This window comes from Mustela erminea, chromosome 2 (assembly GCF_009829155.1).
Source record: "Mustela erminea isolate mMusErm1 chromosome 2, mMusErm1.Pri, whole genome shotgun sequence".
Classification (NCBI taxonomy): domain Eukaryota; kingdom Metazoa; phylum Chordata; class Mammalia; order Carnivora; family Mustelidae; genus Mustela; species Mustela erminea.
The window spans coordinates 140993365-141019817 of NC_045615.1; the positions used below are offsets into that span (position 1 = coordinate 140993365).

General features: G+C 46.8%; 1 protein-coding gene across 4 annotated transcripts in view; it reads left to right on the forward strand.

Moving 5' to 3' along the window:
• Window positions 1-353: 353 nt before the first annotated feature.
• KIT (KIT proto-oncogene, receptor tyrosine kinase) overlaps window positions 354-26453 on the forward strand; it is a 94513-nt gene continuing 68413 nt past the window's right edge. For all 4 annotated transcript variants that reach the window (XM_032334335.1, XM_032334337.1, XM_032334336.1 and 1 more), the window contains exon 1: window positions 354-526. In XM_032334335.1, the coding sequence (XP_032190226.1) occupies window positions 460-526 (67 nt within the window). In that variant the 5' untranslated portion in view covers window positions 354-459. The remainder of the gene's footprint in view (window positions 527-26453) is intronic.

Consider the following 26453-nt stretch of genomic DNA (forward strand, 5'->3'; position numbering starts at 1 on the left):
CCTGCCAGGTGGCGGGCCCTTGCCCTAATGTGCGCTGGGTGCCGGGCTTCACAAAGCGCGCGGGCTGCACCCCCCCTCGTCTGGGAACCGCCTCGGGCCCCCGACCACATCACAGGGGAGGCGGAGAGGTAGAGAGATGAAGGGGCTCGGGGGTCAGGAGCAGGCGGCGAGGGCCAGCACGCCCTCCTCCTCCCCGCCGGCTCAGCCCCCGGGGATTAGCACGTCGAAGGAGCAGAGGCCAGACGCCGCCGGGAGGGAGCGAGACCCGGGAGCGAGAGAGGGAGGGGAGGCGAGGAGGGGCGCGGAGAAGGGGCGTGGTCAGAGCGCAGGGGGAGGGCGTGGGAGGAGGGGCCGCTGCTCCGCGCTCGCGGCTCTGGGGGCTTGGCTTTGCCGCGCTCCGTGCACTTGGGCGAGAGCAGGAACGTGGAACGGAGCTCCGATCCCAGCGCAGCCACCGCGATGAGAGGCGCCCGCGGCGCCTGGGATTTTCTCGGCGTCCTGCTCCTCCTGTTCCGCGTCCAGACAGGTGGGAGAGCGCCGCGGGTCCCCGGGGCCGCGCCCCCCGCCCCGTTGTAGCCCGTGCCCCCGAGGGCTCGAACCCGCAGGGGTGTGGGGGGGGTGGTTCGTTGGCTGAGGTGACGGCCCCTCAGTGCCCGTGCTTTTCCGGCTCCGGGAAGGTTCGAGGCGTTCCCGGGACTCTCCTGCGTCCTGCCTCGCTCACCTGCGCGGGGAGCCCCTGCTGCGGTGGCGAGAGCGCTGAGCCGGGGGTCTTGAGGGAAGGAGGGCAGCGAGGGGGCTCAGCAGTGGGCGAGGTGCGGTCGCCGGCTGCAGGCTGCGTGCGAGTTCGGGGCTGCTTTTGTGTAGAGGGTCCGGGGGGGCCGAGGCGGGCGGGTCCTGGGTCCGCACCCAGCGCGTTATCTCCGCGGTGCGAGGCGCGGCCGCCGCTTCCTTTTGTTAAAAGTTGCGCGTGTGTGACCAGCGCACTGGACGAGCCGCCCGCAGGTTCCTAGCCGCGCCGAGGGCAAAGTTGGAGAGCCTTTCCGTCGCTCTGCGGCTGCCGCTTTCCAAACCGCGAGCGCTCTTTGTGGCCCAGAGCTGGGGACCGACCCTCTGCCGCCTCTCCTCGCGGCGTCCCCGGGTCCCCCGGTTAGGCATTTTGCCCGGGGAGCGCGCGGCGTGCGGCTCTGGGGCCGGACCCCGCGAACCTAGAGGTGGAGGCTACGGAGACAACTTGGGCAGGGCGTGTGGAAAGCAGCCGCTAGGTTGCAGACTTTTTGCCGTTGTAAATCCCATGCCAGAGGCTCGCCCCTTTCCGCCGGGGTGCCGTTTCTTTCCTGCCACGCGCCTCCGAGCGGCTGGTGGCTGCGTTTGCCGCCTGCTCCCGGAGGAGGCAGGGACAGTGCGCCCGGACGCTCAGGTCCTCCACCCGGCCGCCTCCCGCGCCCCGCCGGGATGCCCGGACAGGCTCGCGGGGCTCTGCAAGCCGCTCGAATCGGTGTCTGCGACCTGTAATTTCGGGTCCCCGTTTTTCTTTGGGAATTTTGAGATTTGCAACACCCTTCCCCACGTGATAGCCACACTACTTAAGGCCCGCCTGGGGCGGGGGTGGGAGATGGAGTGGAACTTTTCTGTGAATCTTCCTTGGATCTTGAAGCTGTCGTGAAAATCCGGTTCTGTCTGCGCGGGAACTTGGGTCTGAAGGTGGGGGAGGAGGAGGATTTGCGGGCTCCTGGAAGCTCTCGGTCAGATTCCTGCCTCTTCTTCCTTTTTTTTAAAATTTTTTCCCTGGGTGTCGCTGGTGCGCGAGCGAGAACAGGTCGCCCGGCTAAGCCTTGAAACCCTGCTCTCACCCAGGTCATTTTTTGAAAAACCTTTAAGGCTATCCCGGTGATGCAAAAACAGAAAGTGGGTGTGAACTGGGATTTGAGGGCTAAACAAGGAAGCATCGCTGTGAACGGTCGTGGTACTCCATTGACCACTGGTCCCATTTCCCATAAAGTCTCAAGGTGCAGCCTCCCTACTCCTGGGGCTGGAAAAGGCATTGTGAGGGCTTTCCTGTGGAGGAAGGGAGGCCTCGCACCTGGATCTGGACCTCGAGAGGTGGTGGCGGCCGTGGGGAGGGAGGAGGGATGATCCTGAGTGAGTGCCCGGATTCCGTGGCGGATTTGACCGTTCGAGCTTCAGATGACATATTTCGTCCTTACCTCTTTGTGCCTTGAAATAAAGGCACAAATGCCTTGGCATTTTTCATTTCACTTAAGGTATGTGTACGGACCCAAATAGGGCGCTGGCAGGACAGACCACACAGAATAGTTACCTTTCAAAAAATTAAATGAATCCGTTGCTTCCTTCTTCCTCATGTAATTATTCTTTCTCCATCCAGTAGATTTCGGGCAGAGGGAATTTTAAGGTCTGGCTCCTGGGGGGCAGTGTGGTATAGTGACAGAGCCTTGAGCTTCCCTTCTGGTTCTCCTTTTCCAGCATTTATTAGCCGTGTGCCCTTGGCAGGTCATTTAAATTCTGGAGATCCCACTTTCCTCAAGAGGATGGTGAACCATCTTTTGGGCCCCACATTCTCCTCTGGACAGTGTTCTGAGTGTAGATTGCAATTTTCCGAATTCTTTTCCTGATTCCTTTCGATCTCCTTGAAATTCCTCTGCCTCTCCTGGTCACAGGGTCCACTCGTGGTATGCTGCTGGTCAGCCTCTGGCTAAAGCAGGAAATCGTGGTTTATTCTGCTCCCTCCAGGATCTAAGCACGTTTGCCCAGTTTCCCTTTGAATTCGCTCAAGGAGGCGCCAGTTCTGTAGGACTCTCCATCACCACTCCCCTCAGCATTTATGACTCCTGTGCCCAGTGAGGTGAACCTGAAGGAAATAGTGAATCATACTTTTCCCCCTTGTTCCTGCAGGTGTGAGGTCGAAGTCATACCCAGCAGCTGGCCCTGGGACATTTTGGATCTTACCCTGTTGGGAATAATACGATGGTCTCGTAAAGTCCAGAAAAGTCATTTAGCCCCATGCTGGTCTTCCCACTCATCCACAGATTTTTTTTTTCCTTAGGACTTGATAAATTATGTATGCTGTGTTATTGCAACACATTTTCTGATGCGCCTTAAATTTCGCTTTGTGTGTTGTACATAGTTGTTCTTTATTCGGAACTGGGCCAGGTCCATGCTGGGTGGTTGGGGGGGCTGGTGCTTTATACTTGGTATTTCTCGTCCTTCCAACAAACCCTGGCAGGATGGGGGTAGTACTCTTGCCATCCCTACCATTTCATAGCTGGAGAAACTAGCTGAGGATTAGTCAGTTACCAAATTAATCCTTGGTGAAGCCTGACATTAGCCCCACATATATGCCCAACTGTGTATCCATTCACATGCCTTAACAGAGTCAGGTGTGTGATTCATTGGAAACTATGCAATGAACACATATTTATATGTCAGGGTATTGTTGGAGGTTCTGGGACTACAGGATGGTCAAGGTCATTACCTTCCAAATTTTGGTTTAAAAAAAAACAAAACAATCTCCAGAATTGCCTGTCTTAGGATGTCTGAGGTAGTGTTCTCAGTTTGAAGAGAAGTATTCATTAGGAAGGGGAGTCATTAAATTCTGCTTCCCTGGGGAGTGTGTAGGCAATGGACCGTGGGCAAGAAGGCTGTAGGTTTTAGCTGTCCCATTCCAAAGGCCCTCAGAAATGAGGATAAGCTGTCTCTAAGGTGATGGTGGAAATCAGTTGATCTTTTTTTCCCCATCCCCCACTCCAGAAAATTAAAAAAAAAAAATGCTCTCAGCATTATTACATACTTGTGGCATACTTGTGTAAGAGCAGACCCCCAAGGAATGAGTTAATACTGCTGGTCATTTAGGGACAGATGTTGTGGTGATGAATTTTGCTGCTGTTGTTGACGGCTGCTAGAAGTTACCCTTAGGATTTTGACTCATTTCCTCAAGTCTTTCCCCCCCAGCTGATTAAAGAAGGACACCAGGAAATGAGCCGAGGTCTCCAAGCGGAATTCTTGAAGCTGGCCTTACGGGACGGGAACCCCTTAAAGGCAGTGGTCAAGGCCACAGCCGCCTTTGCTCCAGAATGCATTTAGTTGACCGGTCAGTGGACAGGCTGGGACAGGGAAGGGCTTTATTTTGCTGCATTCGTGTGTGGTTGACTTTCAGAATAAGGGATTGAAAGACATGGGAAAGGATCTTAAATGTGCAATATTTTATAGGTGGCTTCTGTAACTTGAATGGGTAGTGCATGAGTTCGAAACCGGAGGGAAGAGTGCCTCCCCGGGAGTAAGCAGAGGTACAAGTGTGAGTCTAGGGCCAATCTTTGTTGAAAGGGAGGGTCTTGGAGGAAGTCTGGCCTAGTCCCTCTGATTTTGGACGTTTGACGCCAGAGACCGCTCATCCTTTGACTTCAGACTCTAAAGTAGAGAAGGGTTACTGGCTGATAGCCCATCTACGCATTTGTTGTCCACCCCCACCCCCCAGCTCCCAGCCCCATGCTTTTTAAGAAAATATCCAGGCCGTACTTAAAAATCTGGAGAATTATGTCAAGATCTTGATTTGTCTGTTCTCTTGAAGAACTGAGAACTCTGTCCCTTTCGATGGACCTGTGGTGTTTAGGAGGCCCTAAGAAATCACGCTCTCTAGCTGACCCTTAAACGTGTAGACATTTAGCCTTAGGCCCTGGTGATTGTAGATGGGACTACACAGGTACCTGGTGGACAGAGCACAGGCCCAAGGAGGGAGACAGCCTTGTATCAGTCCGCTGACTTTGTGGCTGAACCCGCCGGGGCCTTGGAGCAAGTCGCTTGCCCTGCTGAGTTTACTTTTTCCGTCTTAGTTTCAGCTGTGTGACTTTGGCAAATTCCTTAACCATTCTGTGCCATCCTGTGCCAGTAAATGTGTTTCTACCTGGAGAGTTTTTAGAATGGTGCTGCCTGGCACGTTTTCTAGTACAAGCTCCGTACAAGTCAGTCATGATTATTATCTGTAAAATAGGGATTCTTGTTATGCTTAGCATGGAAATCATGCCCACTCTAATATGGTCGGTTGTCCTGCAAATCAGAAAGAGATTTTTTTTTTTTTAAAGATTTTTATTTATTTATTTGACAGACAGAGATCACAAGTAGGCAGAGAGGCAGGCAGAGAGAGAGAGAGGAGGAAGCAGGCTCCTGGCTGAATAGAGAGCCTGATGCGGGGCAGGACCTGGAATCATGACCTGAGCCGAAGGCAGAGGCTTTAACCCACTGAGCCACCCAGGCGCCCCCAGAAAGAGATTTTTGTACAGACGACCTGGCCCAGGGTCTGGGATGGGTACCTGATGAGCGAGTGAGCTCTGTGAGTATGTAGAATGTGACTTTTGCTTTGCCACCACCTTTGCGTGCAGGTATCAGTAAGGGCTAACATGATGGCTTTTAACGTGAACTAAACTTTCATTTTTGTTGTGCGTTTCAGATAGCTTTTGACCTAACAGTTGGGAATCACTGCTCCGAGACAAAACAGATCTTGGACCTTCCCCCTTCCCCCAGAAAGACAAATAACCCAGCCCATTTCTCCAGGGCAAACAGTCACGTAGGACTCCGCCATTCATCTTACGCTTTAGCTTTTATGCTTACATTTTGGTTTATGCACACTTTGTGTCTCCATTTCTGACAGCTAGGTTTTCAACACTTGCAAGCTTTAAGCTAAATTGTTATCCAGGATGAAGGGCGTCAGAGGTAAGACCTTGGGCTCTGAAAGGGACAACCTGGATTTTTACCCAGTTTTGACCCCTTGCCAGCTGTCTGCTCTGGGAGAAAACTCGTCCTCCCTGGAAGCTTCAGTTCTCCATGTGTGACCCAGGGATGGTGGCATGGGCTCCCAAAAGGAGTAAATGAAATGATCCACGTAATGTCCCTATCATGGTGTCCCTCACAGGGACAGCATGGGGACTGCTCAACAGGGCGATTTTATGTTCCTCTTTTAGCTTTGTCTCTTAGGAAAAAAAAATTGGAAATGGATTAAAATCAGATTATATAGAGTGGTGGGTGTTTGTTTTTTAGTAGTACTATGAAATGTATACATTTAATGTCTAGTTTTTTGTTTTTTTTTTTCTTAAATCTACTGTTAGTGGCAGTGCATTGTTCTCTCCCTGGTTCTTTATTTCACCGTATTTTTTGCACATTTCGGTGAATACAGATTTCTGGATGAAAGTTGAGGAGGGAAAAATGGCCCTTTTCTCAAGGTCGCCCAGTAAGAGTAGCATACATAGAGTCTAGGAATCCTATTACCTTGGAAAGTGGCATCGATGTCACCATAAGAGTGAGGGCCTTTTTGCCTTTTCTGTGACTGCCTTCCCTTGGAGTGAGGGACCAGGCTGACCATGGCCATTGCCCCAGGCTAGGCACACAAAGGGGCTTGGTATATATGAACGTCTCCTGTTCTCTAGGACTTGTACAGCGCTTTGAACATAGTAAATGCTCAGTAAACATTTCAGAAAGAGTCGAAGGAAGATGTATCAATCCCCAGGCCTTGGTCCTTGCCAGCACTGCAGGTGGTGGGATTTCAGAGGAGAGGAGTTTATGTCTTTGTGGGCAGATGATAGAGATCAGAGATTAGTAGAGGTGTCCAGGTGGAGGTTAATTTGAGGTTAATTTCTGTGCATTAGAGGGTAGAGGGTCTCCAGTAGAGGCTTCCTTTGGAAGCAAGCTGTGGGAACAGGGGATAAGACTTAAGATCTTGTTTGAGGATTGTCGGGTCTTTCAGGTGGTGTGATGGTTGCAGTGGGTAGGGAATTGGAAGGGAAGAGGCTGGAGAGGTGGGGTCTTTGATTAGCCTCAGGGAACATTGGAGGGGAGGGCATATCTAGTGTTGAGTTTGGTCCAGATTCTGAAAAGAGCTTGGAGGTCAGGAGTAAGGTGAACTCCACCCAGGAATGGCTCTCTGGGATTTGCTAACTAAGCCCAGGTGGCTCACTCCACCCTTCCAATCCAGTCCCCAACCTGCCCCGAAAACTTGGACTCCCCCTTGCTGTGGGTAACCAAGACTGAGGGAGGAGTGTGCGCATGCACGCGTGTGTTTACATTTCAGTAAAATATACATAACATTTACTATCTTAATCATTTTGAGGTGTACAGTTCAGAAGTGTTAAGAACACTCACATTGTCGTGCAACCCATCTGCAGAACACTTTCCGTCTTGCGAAACGAACTCTGAGCCCATTAAACACTCACTCCCTATTCGCCCGCCCCCAGCCCCTGGCAACCATCATGCTCTTTTCTGTATTTATGAATTTGACTACTCTAGGGACTTCATAGAAATGGAATCCTTGAGTATTTGTCCTTGTGACTGGATTGTTTCGCTTCGCATAACGTCTTCAGGGTTCATCCATGTTGTAACATATGTTAGAATTTCTTTCCTTTTTAAGGAGGGAAATGTATGGCTGTGTGTATGTGTGTATGCATATGCATATGCACATGTGTTAATTTATACCATATTTTGTTTATCCGTTCATCCATCAATGGACACTGCCTGGGTTGCTTCCCCCTTTTGGTGGTTCTGAATAATGCTGCTGTGAACACGGCTGTGCAGATATCTGCGGGAGAGTTTCCCAGGGGCCTTGTTTAGGACGGTCAGGCTCATGGCCGAGCTGTGTGTTGATGGGGAGCTGGGCAGAGGGGCGCTCAGACTCTACATGGCGCCTGGGTGAAGGGATGAGGGCCTGGGTGTGAGGGTACGTGCTCTAGAAAGAAGGGAGAACACATGGGAGACAGGAAGATAAAGGTGGTCGACTTCATTCACTTGGCAAATTCACAGGCATCGTGGGTGTATCAGGCATGGGTGAGATCCAGGGGAAGAGGGGCGCGGAGTTCCCGCAGGCCTGCGTAAAACTGGGAAGACTGGTGGTACTGTGAAATAAATGGAAAATAAAGCCAGAGCAGGAGCCCACTGTTGGAGGGGAGGAATAGGGTCTCAGTCTCTGTTGTGGTTATTTATTGACTGTTTATGGGTTGCGTTTATTTGAAACTCAATTTCGCAGACATGATGGTAGATACAAATGAGATTCTTCATAGGGTCAGGTCCATATAAGGGCAAAGCTATACCCCAGAAGTCACCAGAACGTGGTTGTGTGATATCAGCGGTAGGCTATGGGGATTTTAAGAATTGTGGGTTGTCGATCAGTCATAAAATGAAAAGTAAATTTTCGTGAAAAGGAAGATAATTCTGCATTTATTCTCTGCATTAAGCCGTTTTAAAAGGGTGTTCATTGGCTTTCTCAGAGAACAGAATGGGCATTGTGGGTGTGAGAGAGGACAGAGTTGATGAAAGCTTTGGCAAATAGGCCCTTTGCAGGCAACATGAAGAAATTGGATTTATTAAGCTGGAGAAGATAAGGTGAGGAAATTTTAGGGAATGACAGTCTCCAAATATTTGTAATATGTGAGTGAGGAATGGGACAAAATGAGAACAGTTTAAATTGCCCCAGAAGAAAATTGAGTTTTTTTTTGTTTTTGTTTTTGTTTTGTTTTGTTTTGTTTTTTTAGGGAAAATTCTTTGATTGGAGGCTTGGAAAATACTTTATTGCATTCCCAGAACTAGTTGGTAGGGTCTTTGCTGCAAGTATGAGGAAAGCCAAATATTTTCATTTTGAATGGTTAGGTCCTGCTTACCTCAGCTGGTCTGCTGACCCTTTAAGGGCTTGTCTGAAACCTTTTCTAAATAAAATACCTAGCCATTTTCCCTTTTCCCCTGCCTGGGTTTTGGGCAGAGTGTTTCTCTAAATTCTGGTTCGACTCTAACACGAACCACCAGTCTTCACAGTTTTGGGCTGTACTGAAAATAGCCAGTAAAGAACCCACAGCTTAAACATGGATTATTGATGTGCTGGGGGCCGGGGGTTTCCAACCGCAGAATGGATGATCACGGTGTGATCACTTAAGGTGAGTGCCAAGGTGAGAGACACAAAAGGAGTTTCAAGGTCTTGAGGCATGTGTCCTTGATCATAATTAACCCTAAGGACGATCGTGCCCTGGCATCCCCCAACTGGCTCATGATTTCGCGAGAATGTCAGCCACGCCCCACGTGGGCCGAGAAATCTGTTCAGGGTGAAGGAAGTTCTTTTCCCTTGATGGCTCTGGTGGATTGGTGGACTGTTCGCTCTGTGGCTTACCCACCACGCTGACTTCTTCCCACCTGCCTCTTCCCTTTGGTCACTTCGCACATACCAGATCAGCCCACCTTCCAGTAGGGGAAGGTGGTGGAAATGAGATTGCAGTCCAACAGCTTCTAGTTGATGACGCTGCCTCACTTGTCCTGTTGAGAATGTGGGATGATGTCTGGGAGGTGATCCCTGCCTTTATTAAGGAGGCTGGGAGCTACGTGAAGATAAGGGCTGGGGTCGGTGCTCATGTAATAGGATTTGTAATAAGATTTAAATAACAGTCCTGGTCCAGAAGCCAAGATGCATATTCATTACCATTGGATTAGAGGAATAGGCATCATTTCTGGAGGAGAGAGGCTGATGCAGAGGAAGAACTGGGGCCCGAGTTAAATCTCGGTTCAGGAGTTGGGTAAAGGTGCGAATCTGAAAGGAAAGGGTTTCCATTAGCCAGAAGACTCCCATGGAAAGAATCTTTTTTTTTTTTTTAATATTTAATTAATTTATTTATTTGACAGAGATCACAAGTAGGCAGGGAGGCAGGCAGAGAGAGAGAGAAGAAGGGAAGCAGGCTACCTGCTGAGCAGAGAGCCGATTCGGTGCTCGATCCCAGGACCCTGGGATCGGGACCTGAGCTAAAGGTAGAGGCTTAACCCACTGAGCCACCCAGGTGCCCCCCCATGGAAAGAATCTACTGGAAGGGGCGCCTGGGTGGCTCAGTGGGTTAAGCCACTGCCTTCGGCTCCAGGTCATGATCTCAGGGTCCTGGGATCGAGTCCTGCATCGGACTCTCTGCTCAGCAGGAAGCCTGCTTTCTCCTCTCTCTCTCTCTGCCTGCCTCTTTGCCTACTTGTGCTCTCTGTTTGTCAAATAAATAAATAAAATCTTAAAAAAAAAAAAAAAAGAATCTACTGGAAGATGAGTTAGGGTAATTTCTTAGGATTTTTTTTTTTTTTTTAAAATTCATCAGTAATTGCAGTATTTCCTACGGTGCCATATGTGAGGAGATATTTGTTAAGTTGTAATCTGGTCAACTAGTTACTTACACAGAGAAATTAACTTTAAAAAATGGAAAAGTGCAGATCTCACTTTCACATATATTACACATAACGTATGGACAAGCCAGTCAAGGGCAAGGCCATAGACCCGCACTTCTAGTTGCTGTTAAGTCCAGACTAATTACCCTCCCCCACCTTCCTACCTCCTCACCGCTAGCCAAGATTGCAGATTTCGATGGCTCAACATCCAGACGTGGCAATAGATGATTTTTGGTTCTTATTAGCAGACTTTAAATATTTAGTAAAATGATAATCCAGGCATACGTAGCTGTCTGCATAAATCCATTCATTTTTTAAAAAACAAAACTACTCCCAAAAAACCAGCAACGAGTGAAACCTCCCAACCTTGATAAGAAGGGTCCTGAATGTTTTAGGATATCGTGAGATATTGCCCTGGATTCACCAGCCCTGCATTAGAGGGCAAGGAGAAGGGAATTAGGGGCACTGGTTACTGCTCTCCCCAAAGCAGTGATCCTTGGGTGGGCAGGTGACTCTTTGTGGGAGGAGAAGTCAGTCACTTCAAGAAAAGGTGTGTGGTGGCAGGCAAAACAGGGGAGAGCCTTGTTCCTAACCAAGTGGTAACAAAATAATAGGGAAAATGAAAAGAGTGAGAAACCCTTACTCACTCCTTTTCTTGTATCTTTAAGTTCCTGAGGGAGGCAAAATATCTAGCTTCCTTTGGATTTATCCCAGGTGACTCAGGTTATTTCAAAGGGTGTTTATAAAAATTCCTCAAAACAATCCTGGGCTTCCAGTAATTTACGTATAGGATGACCTACGTAGGCCGCAGGATTGCTTAGCAGAGGTAGAGTGGGGAGGTCTTTAGCACAAAGAACTTTGGAAATTATTTGGTGTGTCTTTTTATTGGAAGGAGGTATTTATAGAAATGGATCTAATATAGATTTGGCTTCTGCAGAAAACACTGGTGATTTTAGAAGTGTCAAGGGGGGTGCATTGGCTCTCTGTTACTCTACTTGGCTAGTACTCATTTGGGAGAAAACAAGAACATGTTTAAAAAAATGGAGAATTATTCTACTTGGAAAGACTACGGGTACTTTTAAAGTGACTTGGTTTTGGGGTTTGTAAAATGTCTTAAATGCATTTCCATTCCCATTTTCACGGATTTCTTTTTTAATGGGCAGCGCTGAGCCTGTGTACCTTGGGAAGATCCTCATTTTAAGAAATGGCCTGGGAGAACCACATGGAAGGGTCATTAGGCTTTTTGTCCTCATTAAATTAAACCTAGATTCTTCATTCAGAATACGTCATTTGAATAGCCTCTTGTGGCAATGTTTTTTTCTACTTATCATAGTATCTTCGGGATATTTACTGCAGGCAAATAGTAGACACATTTCTAGCTCAACCAAAATGCAGCACTTTCGTAAAAAGAACCCCCCCCCTTTTGCTTTTTAAAATAAACTAGCATATGTAGAAGGGTTTATGAATTTTTTAGTAGATCTGAATGTGTAGCCTAATTTACATTTCTGCATTTTCAAGGGATATTATTTAAAATGATCACCTTAGCTTGAGAACGACTGCCTTCTGAAGAGAGGCTGGCCAAGGGAGTGGATGCTGGAGGGCAAAGGCGGTGGCCAGTCTGGAGATGAGGACAGCTCAGCCCCAGGTGTAGCTGGCTTCTAGCTCCCTACCGGAAATCTGGAACAGCAGCTCTGGCCATCAGTCTGTAATGCTTAAGTCTCACAGCTTCATTGTCTTGGTCCCTCCAAGTGTCTTTTAAACTGACCTTACAGAGCAGGAATTCACAGATTTGTTCATAAATAATTATGAAATCATTGGGGGAGGGGAGTATAGCAATGAACACACCAAGCAAAAATCTCTGTCATCTTGGGGCTTCTGTTCCAGTGCATTCTTTTTGTCTCATGAGCCCAGGCCCACAAACAGCCCAGAAAGAAAAAGAAGAAAGCCCAGGGTCTCTCATAGAAAGCAGCTTAATTTAGATTTATTTCAGTTCTGCATTAGGGTCAATTAAGGAAGGAAGCAGAGAAAGGTAAGGTTTCTCAGATGGTCAGTGGGGTCTAGGTTCATGGGGAAGGAGAGGGCCAGAGAAGGCAAACCAGATCCGGGCAAGAAGAGAAACAGGGAAGGGGAAAGGGAGGCCGGGGCCGACTCAATGGGAGCTTTTGAAGATAAGATGTTGGTCCCTTGAGTGCTGTCTGCCCTGGGAAGGGCTGAGCCCTCACTGCTGTCTCAGCTTTTCCCCTTCCCAATGTGACAGAGGGACAGCAGTCCAGAGTGGTGGGCCACTTGAGCAGGGGTTCCTGGAAGGACCCATCAGAGGGGGTTGAATCAAGTGTGTGTGACACGGGGGAGCGCAGATGGGTGTCTTGGCTTTCCGGACTTCACAGAGCTTTCCCTGTCCCACAGTGCCTCGTCAGTCTGGAGGCTTGGAATCCTTTTTCTCAGAAGGTACCAGAATGCTTTTTCACAGCTGAGAGAGATGCTTCAGGGGTCCAGGCTGAGTGCTCTTCAGGATGTCTCCAAGGATTAGAGGGTCTTCACCTTTTTAAATTCATCCTTTCCTTGCTAAAATCAGACTGTCTTGGGTCTAATAATAACTACGCTCCCCTGATGGCACTTTGCATCTGACTCTGGGCCGTTCAGCTGCTGACGGGTTTTCTGAGCATCGTGGCCCACTCTCCTGTTACTGTAGGTGGCCGGGTTGGGGGGGTGGGTGACAGCAGGTTGGCTTCATCTGATTTTCTGTGTCTTGGCCTGAGAGTGGCCTTTCCAAGGTCCATGAAACGATAAGCTCTCTAGTTTCAAATCAAGGACACCCCCAAATGAAAATTGACCCTGTTGAACTCCTGAGGACTGGAAAGGTAACTCTTGGGCATCGAGTAGGACTGTTTGCTGACTTTGGAATTGTTAGGGTTGATCTTCAGGAAGAAATACAAGGTGCAGATGGTCTGGCCGTGATTTGTGGCCAAGAAGGCTTGGCCCTGGTGACCACAGCTTAGGCGGAAGGCCTTAAAGATTCCTCAGGGGCTTGGAAGGATGTCAGCTAACAATTTTGACCAAATGACCAGCTTTAGGTATACAGGTGTGGGTACCAAAGTAACGATGGACTCAGTTGCTGTAATATACTTGCTCCAGGTTTAACAAAAGACTAGTGTTTGTAAATCTGAAAATTCTTGTCCGGTGTGGTCATCATTGGTTAGTACCAACTCTTTAGGGTGAGAATTTCAAGGCCTAGTTTATTTTTTTTTATTTTTATTTTTTAAAAAGTTTTATTTATTTATTTGACAGAGAGAGAGAGAGAGAGAGAGAGAAGGAGATCACAAGTAGGCAGAGAGGCAGGCAGAGAGAGGGGGAAACAAGCTCCTTGCCGAGCAGAGACCCCGATGCAGGGCTCGATCCCAGGACCCCGAGACCATGACCGGAGCCAAAGACAGAGGCTTAACCCACTGAGCCACCCAGGCTCCCCTCACAGCCTGGTTTAAATAGACCCTGTTTAAGTTTGCTATCAGTTCATTAGAGAAGGGTTAAAAAAAAAAAAAAAAAAGTAGGAGGCCTGAACTTTGAGACTATTCCTTGGGTTGTTTGAAAACCTAGTAGTAGCCATTTTATTTTAAGATGGAGCAGTTGAGGGGCACGTGGGTTCATCTGTTGTTTAGTGTCCAGCTCTTGGTTTCGGCTCAGGGTGGTGAGATCATCCAGTAATCAGGGAATCTGCTTGAGATTCTCTCCCTCTGCACACCCCTCCTCCCTGCCCCCTGTTCCAGCATGCGTGCGCGCGCGCACACACACACACACACACACTCTCTCTCTCTCTCTCTCTCTCTCTCTCTTTCTTCTCAAAATAAATATTAAAAGATGGAGCAGTTGAACCTCACATTAACTTTAAATAAATTATAGAGGTGCCTGGGTAGGTCAGTCGGCTAAGTGCCCAGCCCTTGATTTTGGGCTGAGGTCATGATCTCAGGGTCATGAGATCAAGCCTCGCTTCAGAGCCTGCTTAAGATTCTCCTCTCCTTCCCTCAGACCCACTCCCATATACTTACTTGCTCTCTGTCTCTTAAAAAGATAAACTCTATCTAAATACATCAGTCATGGGGGCATTTCAGACATAGGTAATAGTCCCATGCACCTTCCTATACGCGTCATCCAGCTTCAACAGTGAGATCAACAACCAGACTTCCTGCTTTATCTCTGTCCCCTTCATCACCCTGTTCTTTTGAAGTCTATCTCCTGCCTCGTGGAATTTCATCTCTAGATGTTTTCAGTGTGTAGCTCTAAAATACGATTCCCTTCCCCTGCCCATGTTAATGCCAGTGTCACAGCCTTCTAAGTCAGTATAATTCCACAGTGTTGTTGATTATCCCGTGTTCATATTTTCCCCACTGAAATAGAAGAAATATAAAAATATTTAAATACACACACACACACACGAACACATTTGATAGAATCCAAACGAGATTCCCATATTGAGTTTGGTTGATGTGGTCTTTAAGTCATTTCTTTTTTTTTTTTTTTTTAAAGATTTTATTTATTTATTTGACAGACAGAGATCACAAGTAGGCAGAGAGGCAGGCAGAGAGAGAGAGAGAGGAAGGGAAGCAGGCTCCCTGCTGAGCAGAGAGCCCGATGCGGGACTCGATCCCAGGACCCCGAGATCATGACCTGAGCCGAAGGCAGCGGCTTAACCCACTGAGCCACCCAGGCGCCCTTTAAGTCATTTCTTATTTATTATAGGTCCTCCTCCCCCATTTTTGTTGAAGAAACTAGTACTTGTCCTGTGCAATTTTTCACAGTTTGGATTCTGCTGGTTCTGCTGATAGCATTCCTGTTGCTGTGGTGATGGCTCACATGCTCTCTGGTCCCTGTATTTCCAGTAAATTTGTGATTCAGAGGTTTGGTCATACACAGGTTTGATCCCCCCCCCCCCCAACAAGTCTACCTAATACTTGGTATATTGTTTGGTTACCGTCCTTTTTCGGTGTACCTTTGAATACTGGCAAAGATTTGAAATTTTTTCACTCTGCTGGTTGCTTTTATCCTGATACCTTTTTATAATACCCTTGTTTTGCTTTTTTATATTACCCTTGTACCCCACCTTGTAGGGGAGGGTACCATTTTCTTTTGGTTTCCTACTGTGAGTAACATTTAAAATTAGCTAGGGGGCACCAGGGTGGCTCAGTTGGTAAAGCGTCTGTCTGCCTTGGGCTTAGGTCATGGTCCCAGGGTCCTGAGATCAGCCCCTGTGTCAGGCTCCTTGCTTAGGGGGAGCCTGTTTCTCCTTCTCCTTCTGCTTACCACTCCCCCTGCTTGAACTGTCTTTCTCTGTCAAGATAAATAAATAAAATCTTAAAAAAAATAAAGAAATTGGCTAGGAGCCTGTTCTGTTCTTTCTTCTTTCTTCCCTCTCCCTCCCGGGCTTGGCATTTGAAGCAGTGTCCTCTCACTGCAGTTACATCTATACGGTCGGTCGGTGAGCATACGCTCCCTTTCGGCTACTCCTCCCTCCCCTAATTTTACCGAGAGCCATACTAAAATGGCTTTATCAGAATATATCGTGGGGCACCTGGGTGGCTCAGTGGGTTAAGCCTCTGCCTTTGGCTCAGGTCATGATCTCAAGGTCCTGGGACTGAGTCCACATCCGGGTCTCTGCTCGGCGGGGAGCCTGCTCCCACCACCCCCCCCCCCCCGCCTGCCTCTCTGCCTACTTGTGATTTCTGCCTGTCAAATAAATAAATAAAATCTTTAAAAAAAATTAAAAAAGAATATATCGTTACCCTCTATTCTGCTGTGTCCTTTGTTACCCGTCTTTGTCCTACTAGCCAATACACGTTTAATGCCGGCCACTGGTGTTCATATCCTGTCTTTCCTGGAGGTTGGTTTTCTGAGGCTTGTCCTCTGCTCAATGCGTTAGGAAGCACTCACGGGAAGTATTCCCTGAATTACATGTTCATAACAGCTCGTCTGTCGCCTTTATACTTCAAAGTCAGGTTGGCTGATAGAAAATCCTTGGCTCATCTTTCCTTTGCTCAAGTCTCTTTAATATTTTATGGTACTGTCTTTTGCCATAGAGTGTTGTCAAAGTCTGCTGACAATCTGATTCTCTTTTCCTCACGTTTAACTTGGTACGTTTGCCTCGCTAGCCAGAGGGGAATGTATTTTACTTTTACTCTTTGAAGTCCATACGTCGTAGTTCACAGTGCTGGCTGCCCTGTGTTGCTTTTTCTAGGGAGGTGATATGCCACGTAAATATGGAATCACCCAGGAAGGTCTTCTTGTCGTATGGGTTTCGCTATGTCCTGTTCTTTGTCTCTGGCTTCAGGACCTCCCGTTAGCTGTGTGTTAGATCTTCTTTGCTTGTCTTCCGTTTTGCTCACTTTCTCCCAAATCCTTTGGGTGTCTTCATAATTTCCGTGAATTAAAATATTTTGTTCTCCATTTTCCAGTTTTTTTTTTTTAAGGCAGTGTTTGTTTTATTTGCTCTTTGTGTGTATGTGTATTTTTGTCACCCTTCATTTCTGAAATGATTTTCTTCCCTTTATGTCTAATCCTTTTTTTTTTTTTTAAAGATTTTATTTATTTGAGAGGGAAAGAGTGTGAGAGCACAAGCAGGGGGAACAGCAGAGGGAGAGGGAGAAAGCAGGCTTGATGCGGGGCTCAGTCCCAGGAACCTGAGATCATGACCTGAGCCAAAGGCAGCTGCTTAACCAACTGAGCCACCCAGGTGGCCCCTTTTTATGTCTAATTCTTTTCTTAGTTCTTTACCTTCTTTACCTCAAAACTTCCATTTTCTCCAATCATCTGATTTCTGCTTTATGTGGTTCTTTATAGCTTCTTTGATTTAATTTCTTTTAGCTTGTTTTGAAGTGCTGGGTTGGAGTTTACAATTATTTTCTTTCTTTCTGGCATGATTTTATTGTCTAGATTGGGGATGTCATTCTGCTCCATGTTTTTTCTTTAAATAACTATTTGGAATTCAGCTGTGGTTCTTCTCTGTTGCTCATTATAAGTTTTCTTTTTTGTAGGGCCAGAACAGCTTTTCTAGTTTCATGGTTCTAGAGTACCTCTTACGTTGTTTTCACGGAGCGGTGTGTGGACGCTACTTTTCGGCAGTCTGAGGTCTTCCATTTTTGGTTCCCATTCCCACCTGCCCACCCCAACCTCTGCCCTCATTTTGCACATCTCAGATTCATCCCCATCAGTTTTCCCCTCCCTATGAGGCTTCCTCCTTTCTTGTTCATTCTTAAAAATCAGACCTTCCCCAACACAGAACATTTCAGCACTTAAGGCATACATGGGTCACAATTCCCCCTGCCCTTACTTGTGAAATAGGAACCTGCAAAGCCATCTGGCAGTTTGCGTGGGCCTTCTCAGAATGGCGCTCTGTCCACTGAATAGGTAATGGCAATTCTGGAAGCTATTGGTTGTCCTCATCTTCTCCTATATAGCGTTCGTGGGAATACATTACCACCTGGTTCTGTTGTAGATGCTGTTCCTGGGTTTTTGGTCCTGCTCTATTTGTCTATTGTTATGGTTCGGGTGGGTACCGATAATTAGGCTGCTTCCACTCTAAGAATCTGCATAGACTCTTTTAAAAAGATTTTTTGTATTTATTTGAGAGAGAGCGTGAGTGGAAGGTAGAGGGAAGAGCAGACTCCCCCCTGAGTAGGAAGCCTAATGTGGGATTCAACTCCGGGACCCCAGGGTCATGACCTGAGCTGAAGGCAGACGCTCAACCAACTGAGCCACCTAGGTGTCCCTACATAGACTTTTAAAATTAGACTTGTAAACTTTCGGTCTACCAAATTGGAATCAAAGCCACAAAGTCTTGAAATGTCACTGGTAGCTGACTTAAAAAATAATTTTCTTCCAAAATAAGTTATTAAAAATGGATTGTAGAGAGAAAAGTTAGTGGTTGTAGCCATCTGAAAACTGGAACTGAACACTTTATGGTCGATCTGGCATTAACGTTCTAAGCTTCTTTATGGCAAAATGTAATGGTTGAAATCATCAGAGTACCAGGAAGCTTCTATCTGACCTCTTGTTTCTGAGGGAAATGTGTAAGAAGTGACACACTTTTGCCATTGTTTGGTGTAATATTCCTGGAGTTCTGAAGGAGAGAATGCTATTTTATGGTTTTAAAAGCATTAAGCCACATTAATACTTTTAATACCATCTAATAAAGATAAAATCATTACTTAATTAGGTGCATTTTTCACTTTCAGCTTTTTTTCCCTCATGAAAAATTTGCATATCTTTAATTACAGTCATTTAAAAAAATGCTGCTAGGGCTTGATGTAATATTAATTTAGATTTCCAAAAATACTAAATTTCTTTCCTCCAACTTGAGTTTCCTTTAGTTGGCCATTGATTTAAATTACCTACTAGAAGGTTACAATTTTAGAATCGGCCTCTTTATCCCCACTGCTTTTCAGGATAGCCATTATTCTAAAATCATATAAGGGGGCACATGGGTGGCTCAGTGGGTTAAAGCCTCTTCCTTCAGCTCAGGTCATGATCTCAGGGTCCTGGGATCGAGCCCCGCATTGGGCTATCTGTTCAGTAGGGAGCCTGCTTCCTCCTCTCTTTCTGCCTGCCTCTCTGCCTACTTGTGATTTCTGTCTGTCAATTAAATAAATAAAATCTTTAAAAAAAATAAAATCATATAAGGAAGGAGTAAAACTTTCTCAGTGGACATATTGGAAACTTTGAAAAAAAATTCTGGGAAACAGAGTAAGATCACTTCAGACATTCCCTCTTATTTTCTACGAAGAGATGAGAAGAAATAATTTTGAAAACAGAGCTGGTCATTAAGAATTCTTTGTGAAAGGGTAGCAGGCTTAATGTATTGTTGTAAGTGACTGTCACCCAAGAAGAATTAAGGGAAAAGTGAGCACTCATTAAGCAAATTGACCAGCAAGTGTTCTGATGAATGTCGCAACAAATTTGAATAAACTAATTTTGTCCATTAGTGTACTTTTAGACCAATGTGATTGTTTTGGTCTAATTATTTTTTATTTTGTTTATTCAAATGTAGAATGACTGCAGAATTAACTATAGCAGCAATTTTCTGAGCAGCGGTTTAGAAAATCGGTGGATGGTATCTGACTCCTCACCAAGACACGTCTGTTATTTGATTGGGCCACGTGCACGAACGTGGATGGTCTTGGGAGAGAGGCCTGTTCTGTTTGCTCTGTTTCTCACCCACTGCGCATGGGAGCTCGAGCCCTGCGTTGGATCCGCCAGGGGGCCGTGGGCTCGGGCTCTGGGCCCTCAGATGGAGTGCACCAGATTGAAGTCTGATGTGCTGCACAAGTTGTATTTGCCACCCAGTGTCACTATTCTGGAGTCCTTTAGCTGTGACTGGTGAATTCTGCAACATTTCCCACTTCTAAAGCTTGGGGATTCGAGAAATCTGTGCCCGAGTGGCTGCCAAAGCTTGTCAGGGGGACCCAGTGCGAGGCCGATTTCTAGGTGTAAAAGCCAGGCAGATTTGCTCACTCAAGAAAATCTGTTTTGTGTAGGTTTGCTTTGACTTCCAAGATACAGAGACTGATAGAATCTTTTTTCCTTTATCCTTTTCTCTTTTTTTCCCTTTCCTTTCCTTTCCTTTTCTTTTTTCTTTCTCTCTCTCTCTCGTTTTTTGTTTTGTTTTGTTTGTTTTTTGCTGTACTGTTGCCGAGGTTTTCTTTCAGTAGCTGATGGTCTTGTGGGGAATGGGGAATAACTGCTTCTCCTGTGTGGTCCTGGACCACATCACCTGGGGCTTCTCAGAAATGCAGACTCTCCTTGCCCACCCCAGCCCCACTGAAATGGGAAGCCCAGAGCAGGGCCCAGCGGGGTCCATTTGAACAGCTTTCCAGGTGACCCCAGTCCAGGCTGAAGTTTGCCAACCAGTCGTGTTCCAGTCACTGGGGCCTTGTCACAGTGAGGGCAGTGGTCGTTGAGAAGTTTAAGCTCCTGTGGCCTCTTGACTGGCGGGACCAGGGTGCAATTCTCAGTTCTCTTTCTGTTGCACTAAAAAGATAGATATGAATTTCGGTTAGTCCAGACAGGAAAACAGCCGATCGCTGTGCTGTAGAGGCTGCAAGGGGCCTTCAGAACACGTGCCTGTGCCTGGGTGGGGGTGGGGTGGCCCTGCTAGAGGTGGTATTCTATTGTATTTCTTTTCTTTTTTGAAGATTTTATTTATTTATTTTAGAGAGAGTGTGTGCGAGCGGGGAGAGGAAGAGGGAAAAAGAACCTGAAGCAGATTCCCCACTCAGCAGAGCCCCACGTGGGCTTGACCCCAGGACCCTGAAGTCATGACCTGAACTGAAACCAAGCATCAGATGCGTAACCCACCGAGCCACCCAGGCGCCCTGAGGAAGGACAGATGCAATCGTGTCCCTCTCTGATTCAGTCCCGGCAGATCCCACCCCAGGCACCCAGAGTCTCCTTTGCATCTCTGTTGCGCACACAGCACCAGCCGTATCCTTAGTTGTCACAGCTCTTGTCACTCCTTGTAGGTGTCCTGCTCCTTCGCCTGGTGGCTTCTGCAGGAGCTGCCCCTCTGCCCGCATCCCGTCCACAGGGACCATCCTGCGGAACCCCCCCCCCCTTCAGAACCCCAACTGGTGCTGCCTTTGTGATTCTTTTCGCCTCCTCTCCGGCCCAGGGTGGGTCAGGTCTGTTCTCCCACTGTGCAGTGCACTACACCGTCCTCGTTGTAATTATACAATTGTATCGTTATTGGGTCATTGCTCATCCATGGGGCTAAATCGAAATTCAGTGAGCGGGATAGACCTTGCTTATTTCCTTGCTGCCCAAGGGCCTGGCAAGGAGCAAGCATTTAGTAAATATTTTTAGATGGATGAGTGAATGGATTGGGGAGGGCAGTCCCCTTTTTATCCCTGGGTCATAGGGCTGCTTAATATATACAGTTGGAGAGAGATGTCACCTAGTAAGTTTTATTTATAGTCTCAGTGGCTACCACCATCCAGTCCTACCACTGGAAGGGCCAGCCCCTTGCCCAGGGTCAGTAGAGTCTTATAACCCAAATTCTAATTTGGGGCCTGGGTTTCGGGTCACCCAAGATAAGGTCTTGAGTATTACTGCCCCGGGGTATGGAGAAGGAGACCAATCCTCTGAACTTGGAGATGTTCATGATACCTGTGCCAGAAGCCAGCAGCTAGAGTGGTAAAGGTGGCCTCTGAGAAATTTTCAGGTAAATGACCCTTGTCCCTCCCCTGTCCCCTCAGAGCTTCCAAGAAGGGCTGCCTGCTTTGCTCATAGAGTTTGATGAGGGGGCGCTGGATGTCTTCCCACCCACTTCCAAGTCCGTTTCTTAGAAGAACAGAGATGGTGGCCTCCTTTGCCTTATTTTAGTTGGTTTGTCTTGACCTGGATAAAGTCGGGTTTTTCATTTCTGTTCCAGAAGGACAGAGCATGGCATTTTGCTTCCCTGAGGCAGCAGCTTCAAGGTGGGGGCATTTGTCTCACGTAAGACAGTAAGTAACTATGCTGATATTTAAATAGGATTGCCAATAGGTTGCGTGTATGTAGTTTATAAAAATACATATATTGAGGGGCACCTGGGTGGCTCAGTGGGTTAAGCCTCTGCCTTTGGCTCAGGTCATGGTCCTGGGATCAAGCCCCACATCGGGCTCTCTGCTCAGCAGGGAGCCTGCTTCTTCCTCTCTCTCTCTCTGCCTGCTTGTGATCTCTGTCTGTCAAATAAATGAATAAAATCTTTAAAAAAATACATATATTGGGAACAAGGGCTCATTTTATTTTTTAAAGGTAGGGTTTTCAAGACCCAGCAGGTAAAGATGGGACAAGGGATTTGGAGATGAAGTAGGAATCCTGAAATATATTTCAGGTGCTTATGGGAATCTTGCTTTTAATAGAACTGATCTGTTGCCTACTTATAAAGTTGTTGATTGTGTGTTTAATTGTGTGGTGGTGTTGTTTTTTTAAGTATTTGAGGCACAACATACTCTCTCATACCTATTATAAACTCTTTTTAGATTAAGTGAATGTAATAAATGCAACATGTTTTAGAACAAAACTCATAAACACGATTTCTCACTCCAGTAACTGTAATCAGGATAGCTATCATCTGCGGAGCCCGCCAGGAGCATGGAGAGCGCACATGGCTATAATTCTATGTTTTGGTGCATGTCCTTTGTCTGTCAGATGCCATTTTCCCTCCTAACTGCAATCATTCCACATCCCCCCCCCCCCCCCCCCCCCCCCCCCCGCTGCCTTACCTTGCTTGCTTGCTTGCCCATTCGAGATCCCAGCGTGGCTCTAATGCTTTCTCTGGTACTCCGTTGTCCTCTGTTGCTGTCAAGTCATCGCGGCCGGGAGTAGTAGGAACGGCCCCATTTACTGCTGCGAGATACATGTAGGATTTGGAGATGAAGTAGGAATCCTGAAATATATCACCCCCAGTTAGAGATGGGAAAACGGAAGCTTGGAAAGGTCAAGGAATTTCCCCCAAAGTCACACATAGCTTGGATTGGAATCCATGCTTCTCTGACTCCAAAGCCAACATCTTTTTCCGTTCCGTTCTGTTGTTTCCTTCCTTTGCTCTCAGAAGGTCAGAGAAGCACCAAGATCGCCAGGCCCTGAGCTGGGCTCTAGACTTTAGAAGAGTGCTGAATAAAGTTAGAGAAGTTGCAAGATTAGTACAAAGAACTCCAGGATACCCTTCACCTAGGCTCTCTGATTGTTAACATTTTGACACATTCCCTTTGTGTATATACATATTATTTTTTTTCTGAAGCATTTGACAGTAAGTTGCCAGTAGGCCTCCCTGAAGAGCCATCTGAAGGAGACTCTGCCTTATAATTTATGAGAGCACTGAGGCCACCCAGAATGAATGTCGCCTTCTGCGCTCCACCAAAGTGTGGTTCTGCCCCTCCTCCCCACCCCCAACATAGGAGCTCTTTCCAAGGAGGAACACCTCTGATCTTCTTGCTTTCACCCTCCACCTTAATCTGAGTCTTTCAAATTCATTGCAGACCCTAAAACGCACCTGCCTTCTTGGACATTGGCTCTCTCTAGCACCTAAAAAACGGAACCTCTTCTTGGCGAGGTAACACAAAGGCAAATTGTAAGTGTGTTTAATGTCACTCAACCTATATAATCTGTAGGTTTCTGCTTAGTCTGTAAAGAGGGGAGAGAAGGGATTACCCCCCACTAGTTATCCAGAGCTGCAGCTACACTCGTCCCCGCTAAGTCAAGTCTGTTTGCAAGACAGTTAGTTAACCAATGCTGGTAACCTTTTCTCTGGCCACTGTCTCAGATAAAAGTCCCTTTTAAAAAAATTAATACTTTTGTTTTTACTTCCTTTGGTATAAACCAGCCCTGTGGCTATAAAACGACATTTTGAAAGTAGAAACAGAAGGAAAAAATGTTCTGTCTGGTCTGTGTATGGGATGGAGGGGAAGGTGCAATTTCCCTTATCTGACAGGTCCATTAAAAGCAGGATTTAGAATTTATTCACCAGTAAAATTTATTGATTTACCCATTCTGTTGAAAATGAGCTTAAATATCTATTTGAGCCAAGCCTAGTTCCTAGTATTTTTTTTTTTAGAACTAGAAAATCAGGGAGGCCTTTTAAAAATGGAGATTACATTTGAAGACAAGATGCTTTAGGAAAACAACCAGAATGTCAGGATGAGTGGATAAATGCGAATGTGGTGTGTACATACAGTGGAATATTCCTCAGCTTTCAAAAGGAAAATTTGACACCTGCCACAACACAGAAGAACCTTGGAGACACGGGGAACCTGGGTGGCTCAGTGGGTTGAGCCTCTGCCTTTGGCTCGGATCATGATCCCAGGGTCCTGGGATTGAGCCCCGCATCGGGCTCTCTGCTCCGCAGGGAGCCTGCTTCCTCCTCCTCTCTCTCTCTGCCTACTTGTATCTCTGTCAAATAAATAAATAAAATCTTTAAAAAAAAAATAAGCAGGACGCTAAAGGACAAATATTTATGGTTCCACTTATGGAAACTTATGGTTTCGACTTGTGAGGTTTCTGGATCAAGCAGTTCATAGAGACAGAAAATAGAATGGTGGTTGCCAGAGGCTGAGGGCCAGTGGTGGTGGACTGGAGTTGTTGTTTTCTGGATACAAAGTTTCAGTGATAAAAAAATTCTGGGGGCACCTGGGTGGCTCAGTGGGTTAAGCCGCTGCCTTCGGCTCAGGTCATGATCTCAGGGTTCTGGGATCGAGTCCCGCATCAGGCTCTCTGCTCAGCGGGGAGTCTGCTTCCTTCTCTCTCTGCCTGCCTCTCTGCCTACCTGTGATCTCTGTCTGTCAAATAAATAAAAAAAAAAAAAAAAAAAAATTCTGGAGGTGGAAAACGGTGTTAATTGTACAACGTTGTAAATGTGTTTAATGCCACTCAGCTGTATAATCAAAAATGATTAAAATGGTAGATTTGTGTTATATCTGTTTTGCCACCACAAAACCAAAACTTAAATGCCCCCACTGGCGTATATTTGTGTTTGTGTGTGTAAATACTGACAGGCCGGCCCCTTCCTTCGTATTGGTATTTTATCTGACGCCCGTAGGATTAGATGCTGTGGAGTTAGAACTAGAGCTTATGGTTGGCATGTGTTGTGATTTCTTCAGGTTTTCATTTGCTGTGAGCACAACCCCATGTCCCCTCCTGAACCGGGGAGCTGTTTTGAGGAATTCTGAGTTCCCGGCGGGAGGAGATGGTTCGGCAGTGAGTTAGCGTTGGGGATCCCCGTGCCCGTGCTGCCCACGCTGCCCCGTGTGCCCAGGACAATGCTAATGTGAAGGCAGTTCATGTCCAGCGGGTCCTTCCGCAAAATCTAGCAGGATCCGCTTCAGCCTCTGTGGTGGGAGCATGGAGCCTGGAGGGTGGGCTCGAGATGAGACACACAGGCAGGGCTCTTCCTGGGTGCCTGCTAATCCTTGGGGAACAGCTGGCCTCAGACTGGTGTGGTTGACCCTCCCCGTGCTCTTTTTGTGCTGTTGGTTTTCACTTTGTTCCCCCTAATCCTGCGTTCAGTTAAGGAAGTTAAAGTTGAAAGAAGTCAAGAGCTTCCCCTGCCCCCCACCCCTGCCCCAGACTTCACAGGTGGCAGGATTCTTGGGATGGTTATTGTATTCAAATCCTTAATGCTTCTTATCTGATTCTGATTTCTAGTGCTTTCCAGAACTCAGAAATACAGAAATCTGCCTATTTACAATAGAAGCTGTGCTGGGCTATTGGGAAACCCCCCCCTGGAAATGAGAAAGTTCCTCTTTTCTGTTGTAGGAATGGATCCTGATGTATTGTGTTTGTCAAACCCAGACCTTATCTGATTCCCCAAAGACCGGCTTCATAATGGCAGAGAAAGGTTTCCTCCCCATGTGTGTCTTTGAGATCAAAAGAGGAAGTCCTGCTTCCTCCAGCATTGGCTTGTAATTTTCTTAGGATGAGGGAGTAGGAAGTATATTGAGTAGTAGTCCCCTGAAAGCCTCTGCTGCTGGCCATATATGCATGGCTAGAAGAAAGTGTGCAAAATAATCCGGGGAGAAGGGCCTTTCTTTCAGTGCTGAATGATCTGCACCTCTCCACATTTCCTGTTCACTTTATAAGACGACAGAGCCAGGGGTCAGAGGCCAGGAGTAGGCACCTTATTCTAAGTCTGTGTTCACACAGTAGTTTTAAAACAAAGTATGTGACTCCTTATGTTTATATCATAAGAGAATCACTGCTCCCTGTTCTTGCCACAGTTAGCTGAGTCCAGCCCCTGGATCTTGACCCTCATGTGGCCCAAGTGTTTGATAACAGATCTGAGAATCCTGGAGGTTTTTTGATGGCCTCTTTATAATTTTTCAGAAGAGGAGACTGAGTCCTGGAGAACGTTGGTGGCTTGCCCAAGATTCCAAATCTACAATTTGTGTATTTCACCGTGATTACGTTTCTTTTTTTCCTCTTCACACCCTTCACTAACTGCTTAAGAGTAAAATGAGGCTGTTCTACATTTTATCTAAAGCGTACAAATACTGCACATTTTAGCAGAAACCAAATAATAATTTTGCTAGCCTCCTTCAACCTGAGAGAAGCTTTGCCAGATGTCCTATCTTTTTTTTTTTTTTTTAAAGATTTTATTTATTTATTTGACAGACAGAGACAACAAGTAGGCAGAGAGGCAGAGAGAGAGAGAGAGAGAGGAGGAAGCAGGCTCCCCGCCGAGCAGAGAGCCTGATGCGGGACTCGATCCCAGGATCCCGAGATCATGACACGAGCTGAGGGCAGAGACTCAACCCACT